This window comes from Aotus nancymaae, unplaced genomic scaffold (assembly GCF_030222135.1).
Source record: "Aotus nancymaae isolate 86718 unplaced genomic scaffold, 86718_ANA_hifiasm-v0.15.2.pri h1tg000009l, whole genome shotgun sequence".
Classification (NCBI taxonomy): Eukaryota; Metazoa; Chordata; class Mammalia; order Primates; family Aotidae; genus Aotus; species Aotus nancymaae.
This window is the reverse complement of record NW_026988420.1, coordinates 13,559,717-13,572,767: the sequence shown is the minus strand read 5'-3', so window position 1 is coordinate 13,572,767 and position 13,051 is coordinate 13,559,717. Positions and strand designations below refer to the sequence as shown.

General features: G+C 34.3%; 1 protein-coding gene across 4 annotated transcripts in view; it reads right to left on the bottom strand.

Moving 5' to 3' along the window:
* The window catches only part of FNDC3A (fibronectin type III domain containing 3A), a 193,494-nt gene that overhangs the window by 157,970 nt on the left and 22,473 nt on the right, over window positions 1-13,051 (bottom strand). For 2 of the 4 annotated variants that reach the window (XM_012465127.3, XM_012465128.2), the window contains exon 2: window positions 5,719-5,856. In XM_012465127.3, the coding sequence (XP_012320550.2) occupies window positions 5,719-5,817 (99 nt within the window). In that variant the 5' untranslated portion in view covers window positions 5,818-5,856. Of the gene's footprint in view, window positions 1-5,718; window positions 5,857-13,051 lie in introns of those variants that run through there. The other 2 variants (XM_012465129.2, XM_064373568.1) reach the window with 2 other exon arrangements.

Genomic DNA, 13,051 nt, shown 5'->3' with positions numbered 1-13,051 from the left:
TAGTTTTTAAATAAACAGTGCTGAAATAATTGGGTATACACATATATTTTAAATATAGTCAAATTGGACCCATGCTTGATACAGTTTACAAAAATCAACTCCAGTGGATTTTAGCATAAAATGTTCAAGGAAAAAGTACAGATTTTAGAATAATTTTAGAATATGTTTTTAGAGATATTTTCATTGCCTTAGTATAGGGAAGTCCTGTTCATAAATACCTTAAATTTTTTTTGTTTGAGACGAGGTCTTGCTCTGTCACCCCGGCCAGAGTACAGTGGCATAATCATGGCTCGCTGCAGTTCCGACCTCCTGGGCTTAAGTGATTCTCCCACCTCAGCCTCCTAAGTAGCTGGGACTATAGGCATACACTACCACACACAGCTAAATTTTAAAATTTTTTGTAGACAAAGAAGAAACACAACACTAACTCTAGAAGAAAATAATTGGTAAATATGACCACATTAAAATTAAAGACAGTTCATCAAAAGACACCAAAGAGGCCAGCCACTGGTAGCTCACGCTTGTAATCCCAACACTTTGCTAGACCAAGGCGGGTGGATCACTTGAGGTAAGGAGTTTGAGATCAGCTCGGCCAACATGGTGAAACTCCGTCTCTACTAAAAACACAAAAATAAAAGCCTGGCGAAGTGACGCATGCCTGTAATCACAGCTATTTTGGAGGCTGAGGCAGGAGAATTGCTTGAACCTAGGAGGCAGAGGTTGCAGTGAGCTGAGATTATGCCACTGCACTCCAGCCTGGGTGACAGAGCAAACTCTGTCTTAAAAAAAAAAAAAAAAAAAAGACATCAAAGAGAGTGAAAAGACAACCAGAACAGGAGAAAAAGAGAGAATATTCACTACACTTATGACTGACAAAGAATTTGTGACCAGAATATACATTAACAGTTTGATAAATCAAAGAAAACATAGCATTGTTCATAATAATCCCAAACTAGAAACCCCTGAGACAGAAACCAAGAAGAGAACAGATAAATGAATACACTGAGTTATATTCATATATAATAGATTCTTACACAGCAAAATATAAAGAACAAATTTCAACAACAGTGAAAAGGAATCTTTAAAAAAATATTCAATAAGATCAGCAAGTCACAAAAGAATAAAGTTTATGTAAATATCACGAACTGGCAAAACGACACTATTATTGTATAGTGAAGTACATATAGATAAAACTGTAAAGAAAAGTCAGTAAGCAATTACCATACAAGTCAGGATACTGGTAACCTTGAAGAAGACAGGGTGTTGTGATGTGGAAGAAACACACAAGCAATTTCTAGGGTGTTGGCAGAATTATATCTCTTGGCTTGGCCTGTAGTTACAAGATTTATGCTTTATAATCATATGCTATACTTCATGCTTATTTTATATACTTTTCTATAAATATATGTTATACTTCATTATTTAAAACAGATTTTTAAAAGGTGAGGGTATGTTCTGTGTTTTCTTAGATTCTTTATTTGTCCATTGGCATCCATTCATTACAGGGCCAATTATATTAACCCTATTTTCTTATTTTCTGTATTCTTGATGTTCTGGCACCTGTGGCCTCACTTGCAGGGAGAGATGGCCCCTCGTATGGATAGCCAATTCTTACAGATAACAAAAGGCTTGGCTGGGGCATACTTCCTATATGCAAACCATCCAATCCCAAGTCTATAGTGCTATCCACCTTACCTAACTTTTACACACCAAGGCAATATTTACTCTACCCTAAATCATCCCAGGGCCAGGTACTGGGCAACCAGAGATCACCCTTATAGCCCAAAGACTGTGAAAATTATTAAAACTATCAAGTCCAACACTATTTATTTCGCCTTGCCTTGCCTTTCCTGTGGAAACCCCAACGAAGGATTAGGTCCAGGCTTTCTTCTCACGTCTTCTTCTGTCTCCTGACCAAAATGTGATGGTTCTCCTTTGGCCCTGCCTGTGTGACATGACATGTCCCCTTCTTTGGGAAATTGAAGTAATAAAAATCTTCTTTCAATGGCATTAGCCTCTCTGTGCCGTCTCTTAACTTACTTCCATAAATTAAAATCCCATGAGTAAAAATGAGAGAGGGCAAGTTATAAAAATAATTTTAAAAGATTAATGTAATAGAGAAGATACTGATAAAGAAGCATAATAGGCAGGCTAAGTTTTTAAAGATCTTAAGAAAAACTTTAAATGTATTCAATCCTTTTGGAAGTTAAACAAGCAGAAATTAAGAGAAGATAAATTAGTAAAATGCTGAACCACACAAGAAACTAAAACATCTGAAATGTTCTTCTGATGGTGTCAATAGAGAATAGAACTGAGCATTCCACTTCTATTTGAAACTCATGTTCTGTAAAACTGATTAGGAGGTTCTAACAGGGCACAAAAATTCATACAGCTTTTCTGCTATCAGGAAAAGATATCTCAAGTCAATCATATGATAAAGAATGTACAATGGTACAGCCACCTTAGAAGACAATTTGGTAGTTTCTTACAAAGCTAAACACAGTCCTACCACACAATCCAGCAATCATGTTCCTAGGTATTTATCCACAAGTTAAAACTTATGTACATTTAAAAATCTGCACATGAATGTTTAAAGCAGCTTTATATAGCCTAAAGCTGGAAGTGACCAAGATTTCCTTAAACAGATAAATGAATAAACAAACTGGTCCATCTATACAATGAAGTATTATTCAATAATAAAAAAGAAATGAGCTACTAAACCATGAAAAGAAATTATTTAGACCATACTGCTAAGTGGGAGAAGCCAGTCTGAAAAGGCTACATACTGTATTGCATTTTAAAAAACACACAAAACTACAGAGAGATAGTAAAAGATCAGTGGTTGCCAAGGATTTGTGGGGAGTAAAAGAAGAATGAAAAGGTGAGGCACAGGGGATTTTTAGGTCAGTGAAACTATTCTGTATGATACTGTAACGATGATACATGACATTACCCATTTGTTAAGACCTGAAGAACTCTTGTACTACACCAAGAGTCCCTATGGACCTTACTTAATAATGCAACAATACTGGTTCATCAGTTGTTACAAATATATCACACTACTATAAGATGTTAATGAGGAAACTGTGGAAAAGAGGTGGCATATGAGAGCTTTGTCCTTTTTCTTATAAACCTAAAACCGCTCTAAAAATAAAGTCTATTATAATAACGAAAAAGGGAGGCAGATTCCATAACCACAAAAAAAGGGTCATAAGCTTCTTGTCAAGATGAATAATGAATGCCTTTTACAGCCTTCCTAAAGGCAACACTAGCAGTGACATCACGAGAGATTCCCTTTGGTATAATTCATAAGCCAAAAAGACTCACTGAGTGTAATATGATATAGTAGGAAATATGTTTACTGTATTAAACCAGAAAATACTGAGGAGACAGATAATCTTAATAGCCAACTACAAGAAAATTAATTTGATCCCAAGAGGTAGAAGAGAAGAAGAGAAATCATCTCATATAGTATAATATTCTGAAGAGAAGTCAAGGTAAGGGACAAAAAATGTCACCTTGAATTTTTAACATCATGCCATGACACTTCCATCTGCCAGGAACAGCCTTTTAGTCTGTGGCTAAACAGGCATCGACCAGGTTGTGTCACGTCTCCATAGATAAGCTGTAACTTGGTATATCAATAAGTTCTTATGTTAAGACAAAGAAATGTCTGCTGTCAAGCTTATTGCCCTCTCACCTCTAATTATTATCTACTTTGTATGTAGTCCCTTATATTCTACCATAGCTATTGGTTCACTCTTTATACTTCATATGCATCCTTCCTAACTATATCTACATTTTCTGATCCACTGCTTATTATAACTATCTCTATTGATTTAAATCCTGACTGGGATATCTAAAGTTTCTTCAGTCTTTTAAACATTTATTGAGTGCTTTACTTAGGATTCAGCAAACATTTACTGAGCTCCTTTAGGCTCATTTCACCCTCATAGCTATAACTACTTTAAGATATTATTACCTCCATTTTCTAGAGAAGCAAACATACTCAGAGAAGTTGAATAACTTGTCTTTGGCAACCAAAATCAAATCCAAATCTATCATGCCAGTCCAGTGTGTTTTCCTCTTGTGTTTAGCTCTCTCCCTACAGAACTACATGGCAACCTGCTAGTTAGAATTCAAAGCCTTACTCTACAATTCCTGAAATCTGTTTGATTTTTTTTTTTTTAACTCCACAAAAAAACCTGATCCTAGACCTCCTAACTCCACCTGCTCGTCTAAATCTTGCTAGTAGGTTCTTCTATTCCCAGATCCTTTCTCTATAGCCATCTACACCATTCCTGTTGCATGACAGCCATGGTGCCTTCAAGATTTCAAGAAAATTCTGCTAATCAGATTTCCTTCTAGGGGAAGGAGAGTAAAGTCCTGGGATGACATCATGGTGTTATTTCAGCCTGCTGTCTTCCCCTTAACAGAATATACAACTATAGCAACTATAATAATGTACTGCAATTAACAGCTTAATAGATTCTTTTATACATTAGATTATCAGCACCTTGAAACCAGTGACTGGTCTGAGACAAAAAGAACCTCATAAAGTAAATGAATACCTGCCACATCTATTATTTTTGTAAACAGAAAATCTTAACAGACTTCAATTTGACCATTAAAAGTAAGTTTGCGAAATTAAATTGCTGGGATCAGAGCATGTATAAAAATTAAAACCAGGACACAATACTTTTTGTCACGTTAACACAGAGCAGAAAAATTTAGAACCTAAGCTAATTGCTACTAATTTTTCAATAGTAGCCATTTATCTTGTAAGCAAATCATAATTGCCTAATATAGACACCAAGTTTAAAAAGTAAGAAAATCTTTCTTTTTCCCAGGGAGGTAGTATAAGTAACGGTTAGGAGCACAAACTTTGTGTGATGATGAACAAGTTATTTAAGTCTTTCTGAAACTCATTTTGCTTCATCTGCAAAATGAGGGCAGGTGTACCTTCCTCATGGAATTGCTGAAAGCATTAAATGAGATCATAAAGCTCTCAGCACAATGTTTATTACATAATGGGCACCTAAACTGTTCCTTCTCCTCCTCATTATCATTTATAATGTTCTTACTCTGTTTCCTCACCTACTGTTAAAATATCTACCATATAAGATAGTTGTTAGAATTAAGCACATTGCCTGGCACATAATAAGTACTTGTGAAAGCTTATTATTCCTATCACTTTTAGGATTACTGGGGGAATAGTGAATCAGTGTAAACACACTTTAAATAAAGCCCTGGGCTGGGGAAAAACAATCTATCAGCTTTTCAGGAATTGTGTATTTACTTTTGGGAGGGTCTGGTGAGAAGAGGACAATGGGAAGGAAAAGAAGACAATGTTTTATTATTATATAATAAAGGCAAAAATAATAATTCCATAATGATTTGAAATGATTTATAATAATCACTATGGTACAAGTGTAAACTTAGTTAACACTCAGGAACTAGCACATTATTTGTCTAAAGGAAAACAAAAACAACTTGAATGGCAACTAAATATACACATAAGAAATCTGACCACTAATTAGCAAGACAATTTAGAAGAGACTTCAAGAACAGTCTCATCATTTTTATCATCTCATAAAACTGAAACAACATTTTGAATGGGAATTTAAAACATGAATTAACAGGAACTCACTATTGTGATTTTAAATTCTGCATAAATATATGTGTATTAGACATAAAGAAACATTTCAGTTTTCTTACCTGTTGTGTTCCATCTGCACTTACAATAGGGGCAGACAAAAGAGAAATATCACTACTTAAGATCTGAGTTGTATCCAGTAGTGGTGGATGTTCTGCCATTATCAATAAGACATTAATATACTGAATAATGCTCCAACTCTGAAAAACAAACATACATAGTCATTTGTACATACATCCTTAAAATATAGTAAAACATTGTACATTCAAGATGTCTCATTCTTTAACCTAAAAAGATATTCTTGTCAAAAGAAATTCTAGAATACTGAATTGACTATTTTTTTCCCAATCAATAGGTCAGTTAAGGAAATACATTTCTTAGAATTCAAATTATTTTGTTTGTCAAAGTAGTAAGTTTATATTACATATTAAAGCAAATATCAGCAGGCTCTATTTAAATTCCATGTCTGTTTATCTCTACCCCTTCAATCTCTATATAGTATTTTATTTAATTTAACCACCACTACTGAATCTAAACACTGGGATAGGCCCTAAAATACAGTGGCTGAGTGAGGCAACTGTCACTAATTTTTTTCTATGGGCAGACAAGGTAATTATGAAGACTCAATCTATCAATAGGAACTCCACAAGAATAATTACAAACCACAAGAATAACAATAATTAGAATCACTGATTCCTCAGACAAAATACAATGGCAGAAAAATTTGCTCAGGATTAGGATAAGAACCTTCAAGTGTGAAGTTTCAAGCTCTTATATTACTTAATTTATTCTGGTTTTATTTCTCTTTTCTAAGTGACACCTATTTTACAATAAATCAGTAATTTCAGTGAAAAAAATACATACATTTAGAAATCTTTAACTGTAGACAGTATCACATACAAAAAGACAAAAAAATAAAAATAGACAATATGAGCAATATTAGTATATCATATACAATGTTAATCAATAAAACATCAGCAAATTACATTTCAAGATGAGAAAACTGAGTATAATCATAAATTAATTGAATCTATATTGAAAAGTAAAATAAACATTTTGGAATGTTTACAACATTCTACAATTCAGTAGTGTCAAGAGGGTTAACTTTTGTAAGAGATTAAATTCATATTTATTTTAAAGTCTTGAATATTTGCAGAAACTCCCAACTCGATTTAGCTTGAAAATGATTTTTCATATAGATATATAACAACTACTATAAGGTTTTAAAAATTATTCGGTACAGGTATCTACTTGAAGATTTCATAATTAAGACCATGATAATAAAAAATGAGACATTTTATATTATTTAACTGTCTCATGAAAATGCACATTCTTTAAACATAATGTTTATATATAAACTAATGCAAATCTAACTCTGGCATAACCTATATTGCTATATTACTTAGAGTCCAATAAAATCACTAAGGACTTTAAGTCTTGTCAAATAATGTTGCTCTGTGGAATACACAAACAATTAGGAGAAAGAGTAAATGTATTAGTTCTCCCACTTGCATATCACAACAGTTAGTGTAAGAACCATTTCTAGGAAACTAATTTTGGATTAATAAGAGAGATTTTGTAGGTAATTCAATTTTCTTAATAAATTTTTAAAAACACCACTGAGCCATTTAAATTCTGTCATTTTATTCTAATTGCAATATTCTATATAATGTGTCTAGCTAAAACTGCAGGCCACCATTATTATTTAAACTTAAAAATGTAACAATGAAGATACAACCACAGTTTGGTTTCAAGAGATGTACTGGTAGCTTTACAAAGAGAAATACAGATTTTCTTCTGAATCTTCAAGTTAATTCCAATACTAGTGCTATTAGAGATTGGGTATAGAGCCACATGCTATATTTCAATATTACCATTTCATTTAAGGTATTACTTTTTTAAAATTTTCACCCCATTGGTCAATTTGCCTAAGGTATTATCTTTAATTTTAGTCTTTTTAAAACTAGAACACACTAAAGTTTCATTTATAAACTGGTTTCTTGAATGGCCATATCTATCACACTATATGCAAAGTAGTTGGTTTTATTTAAGCTTGCAAATTCAAAACTTTTACCCTGCAACTCAAATGCTGGCATTTAGAAACCCAGACATTCCTTTCATTCCTCATGTAGAGAATACTGTCAGCCTCTTCCTTCAATAAATTACTTCTAATTTTGTTACTACTCACTTTCTACATTCTAGTGTTATCTTGTGACCGCAAACAGCCTTAGTTTTAGTTATACACTTATTTTTATAATGTAGTATTTGATGTTTTTTTAAAAAGAGTAACTTACAGCATAGGTTAATGTCTGCAGAGTAAATACTTCCCTGCCACAGCCCACTTCAAACTACCAATCATTTAGAAATTGACTGCAAATTCCTGAATTTTAACAACGAACTTCTGTACACAAGTTAAGACAGTTCCAGCATATCACTATTGATATATCAACATTTATTTATGTAGTAATAATGTGAAATATTAATGTTTGGATCAGTGCTGCATGTGGAAGCTTGCAAAATAAATAAATAAATATTTGCAGACTCTGGGTGAAAAAAACCTGGATACCTTTGTACTATTCTTGTAACTTTTTTTGTAAGTCTGCTATTTTAATTACTGTCAAATTAAACAATGTTGTTTTAAAATGTCAGAAAGGTTGCAGATCTGACTATAAAAGGTTAAACCAAAGAAAAGGTTCTAAAAGATAACACAGAGGAATCTCTTCATAACCTTGGGACAGAAAAAGATTTCTTAAATGGGATATAAAATATATTTCCTAAAACACAAAGGAAAATCTGATATACTGAACTTCATTAGAATTAAGGACTATAATTTATTTTAAAAAGCTTTAAGATAATGAAAAGGTAAGTCACAAACTGAAAAAAGATATTTATAACATATACAACTAACAAAGAGCACATATTTTGAATATATACCAGTCTCCTACAAATTGATTTTTAAAAAAACAATAGAAAAATGACAAGAGACTTGGATATATTCTTCACAAAAGGAGAAATGTGGCCAGGTGCAATGGTACATGCACTTTGGGAGGCCAAGGCAGCCAGATCACTTGGGGTCAGAAGATCAAGACCAGCATGGCCAACGTGGCAAAACTGTCTCTACTAAATATATAAAAATTAGCTGAATGTGGGGGCGGGTACCTGTACTCTCAGCTACATGGGAGGCTGAGGCAGGAGAATCACTTGAACCTGGGAGGTTGAGGTTGCAGTGAGCTGAGATCACGCCACTGCACTACAACCTGGGCGACAGAGTAAGACCCAATCTAAAAAAAAAAAAAAGTGGAAATGAAAGAAAGAGGCCAACAAAAGGAAATGAAAAAGACTGACAATACCAAGTGGTAATGAGGCTGTGGAGGCAAACTCATCTGGAACAGAAATGAAAATTCATAAACATCACTTAGGAAAAGTTTGACATTATCTACCAAAGTTGAACATATGCATCTTCTATGATCTAGTTATGATCCAGCTATTAGATTCCTGATAGATACAAGAAGGCTCATAGAAACCATTACTTGTTAATAGCCATAAATGTCCTTTGTAGATAAACTGTGGTTGTTTCATTCAATGGACTATATACAGCAATGAAAATTAATGAACCAGTGATACAGGAAACAACATGGATAAATCTTACAAACACAATGTGAGTGAAAAACACACAGAAGAATACATGCTGCATAATTTTGCTTACAGGAGGTTCAAAAACAGATAAAACCAATTTATCATGTTAAAGTCAGGACAGTGGTTGCCTCTGAAAAGAAAGAAAGAATGAGAACATGGGCAAAGCATGAAGGCATTTCCTGGGGTGATGGTACTGTTCTATGTCTTGACCTGGGGTGCTATTATGTCATGATTACCATTAAGTTATTCACTAAGCTGTATACTGTTTATGTACGCACTTCTTTATGCATATCATCCTTCAAAAAATTATTTTTAAAAGATAAAGTTACCACATGATCATCTCAATTGATGGAGAAAAAGCATTTGACAAATTCAACACCGTTTCATAATAAAAAAAAACACTCAATAAACTAGTACTAGAAGAAATCTACCTCAACATAATAAAGACCATGTAAGAAAAACCTACAGGAAAGATCACACTCGATGGTGGAAGACTGAAAGCTCTTCCTTTAAGATCAGGAAAAGGCAAGGATGCTCACTTTTGCTACTTCTATTCAACACGGTACTGGAAGTTCTACCCAGAGCAACTGAGCAAGAAAAAGAAAGAAAAGGCATCTAAACTGGACAGGAAGAATTAAAATTACCTCTGTTCACAGATAATATAATCTTATATGTAGAAAACCCTATAATATTTACCTCTGTTCACATATAATCTTATAGGTAGCGCGTACACACACACACACACACACACACACACGAAATTGTTAGAATAAGTGAATTCAGCAAAGTTGCAGAATACAAAATCAGCACATAAAAATCCATTGTTTCTATATATAACAATGAACAATTTGAAAAAGAAATTTTAAAAATTCCATTTACAATAGCAACCAAAAGAATAAAATACTTAGAAATAAACCTAATCAAGGAGGTGAAAGCCATTCACTGAAAATTACAAAACACCGCTGAAAGAAATTAAAGACACAAAAAAATTCAGAAACACCCTGTACTCATGAAGTAAAAGATTTCACATTGTTAAGATGTCCATACTATCCAAAGCAATCTGCAGATTCAATGCAATCCCTATCAAAATCCCAATAGCTTATTTTGCAGGGAAAGAAAAATCCGTTCTAAAATTCTAGGCTCTCAGAGGACCCCAAATAGCCAAAACAATTTTGAAAGAAAACAAAGTTGAAGGACTCACACTTCCTAATTTCAAAACATATTACAAAGCCACAGGAATCAAAACCGTGTGGTACTGTCATGAAGGAAGACAACAAACTAGTGAAACAGAGAGCCTAGAAATAAATCTTCAACAAGGGTGCCAATATCATTAAATGAGGAAAGAACAGTCTCTTCAACAAATGATGTATGAAAAACTAGATAGCCACATGCAAAAGAATGAATTTGGATTATCTTACACTATATACAAAAATTAACTCAAAATGGATTAAAGAGCCAAATGTTAAGAACCAAACTGTAGAACTTCTAGAAGAAAACATGGGGAAAAGCTTCATGAATTTGGATTTGGCAATGATTTCTTGGATATGACAGCAAAAACACACATAACAAAGGCAAAAACAGACAAATGGGACTTATTCAAACTTAAGAAACTTTTGTGCATCAGAAGACAATCAACAGAGTAAAGAAGCAATCTATGGAATGAGAGAAAACATTTACAAACTGTCTTAGCTTGGTCTGCTATTTAAAAAAGAAACACAGAGTGTATAACTGAAATAACAGACATTTATTTGTCACAGTTCTGGAGGCTGGGAAGTTTAAGATCTAGGTGCTGGCAGTTTTGGTTCTTGGTAAGGATCCTCTTCCTGGCTTCCAGATGGCTATCTTCTTGCTGTTACCTCACATGAGGAAGAGAGGAAGCTCTATGTCTCTTACTCTTCTTATATAAAAACACTAATCACATCATGGGAGCTCCACCCTCATGATCTCCTATAAGCCTAACTATTTTCAACAATTATCTCCCAAAGTCTCCATCTCTTAATACTATCATTTTGGGGATTAGCGGTTCAATATATGAAATCTGGAGAGACACAAATATTCTCCAAAATTCATGTGCTTTGCATTCTATCCCAACAACTCTCAAAGTCTTAACTAAATGAAGTATCAACTCTAAAGTCCTAAGTCTCATCTAAACATCAACTAAATCAGATATGGGTGAAGGCAGAGGTATGATTCATCCTGAGGCAAAATTCCTCTCCAGCTTCTGTGAAACCAGTTATGTTAAGTGTCTGCAAAAGTCAATGGTGGAACAGCAGGCACAGGACAGACATTCACACTCCAAAAGGGAGAAATCAGAAGAAAAAAAGGGGTGACATACCCGAAACAAGTCCAAAACCTACCAAGGCAAATGCTGTTAGATCTTAAGGCTTGAGATCATCATCTTTGATTCGATGTTTTGCCTTCCATATCCACTGGGGTGATGGTCCTGCCTTCCAGACACTGAAATGGCAGCATAACTCCCATGGCTCAGTGAGGTGACCGGTATCTTCTGCTTGGTGGCCCTGTCCATGTAGTGCTCTCATAGGGACCTTCTCATGAAGCTCTGCTGCAGGGCAGTCCTGCCCTTTAAAACTGAGATGGAAGCAGCTTTGCCCTCTGAGCCCATGCACTTTGGATCTGTAGTGGGAGGAGCAGCCCTGATGACCTCTGAATTGCCTTTGGAGTCTTCCCTTTTCTGAAATGATTTTGCGTGATCACAGCCTTCCTTCATTCTATCCTGTGTTCTCTATTTCCTTTCATCTCAGCTGGCAGTGTTTCTGCTAATATAATCTGTCTCTATTCCTGGCTTCAGTTGAGATGGTTGATTAGGTCCATGGTACACACCCACACTAATCTCCTTAGCAAATGGTCAGCCAGCCACACCTTTGATATTCTCTTCCAAATGTTCTTTCTCATTTCTACAATATGGACATGCCAAGAATTTTCCAAATCTTTAAGTTCTGGTGACTTTTTGCTTAATAATTCTTTTTTCAATTCATTTCTCTCTTCTTACATTTTACTATAGGTTGAGTATCCCTTATCCAAAATGCTTGGGACCAAAAGTGTTTAAGAGTTCACATTTTTTCAGATTTTGGAATATTTGCCTACTCATAATGCAATATTTTAGGAATGAAACTCAAGTTTAAACATGAAATTCATTTATGTTTTATATACATCTTACATATCCAGAAGGTAATTTTACATATTTTAAATAATTTTGTGCATGAAACAAAGTTTTGACTATTTTAACTGCAATCCGTCACATTATGGAATTGTCCACTTGTGGCATCGTGTCAAAACTCAGAATTCTGTTTCAGATTTTGGAGTTTTTTAGGTTTCAGATTTTTAAATTAGTGATGCTGAACCTGCATAAGCAGTGAAGAGAAATCAAATTGCTCCTTCAACACTTGGCTTAGAAATCTCTTTACCTAAATTCCCAATTTAATAATTCACAAGTTCTGCCTTCTAGAAAACACTGGAACATAAATATAATTCAGTCAAATTCTTTGCCACTTTATCACAAGGACTGCCTTTTCTCCATCGTCCAAAACATGCTCCCCATTTCCATCTGAGACCTCATCAAAATGGCCTATCACCCATGTTTCAAACCACATTCTGTTCATGATTATTTTTATGTGCCCTCCTTGAAGATGGAGGCTTTCTCTCCAGCTCTCCTCTTCTTTGTGAGCCCTCACTGGAACTGCCCTTGGCAGTCTGGTTGCAGCAATCTTGGCATTTTTTTTTTTAATGGATGCACCTGAA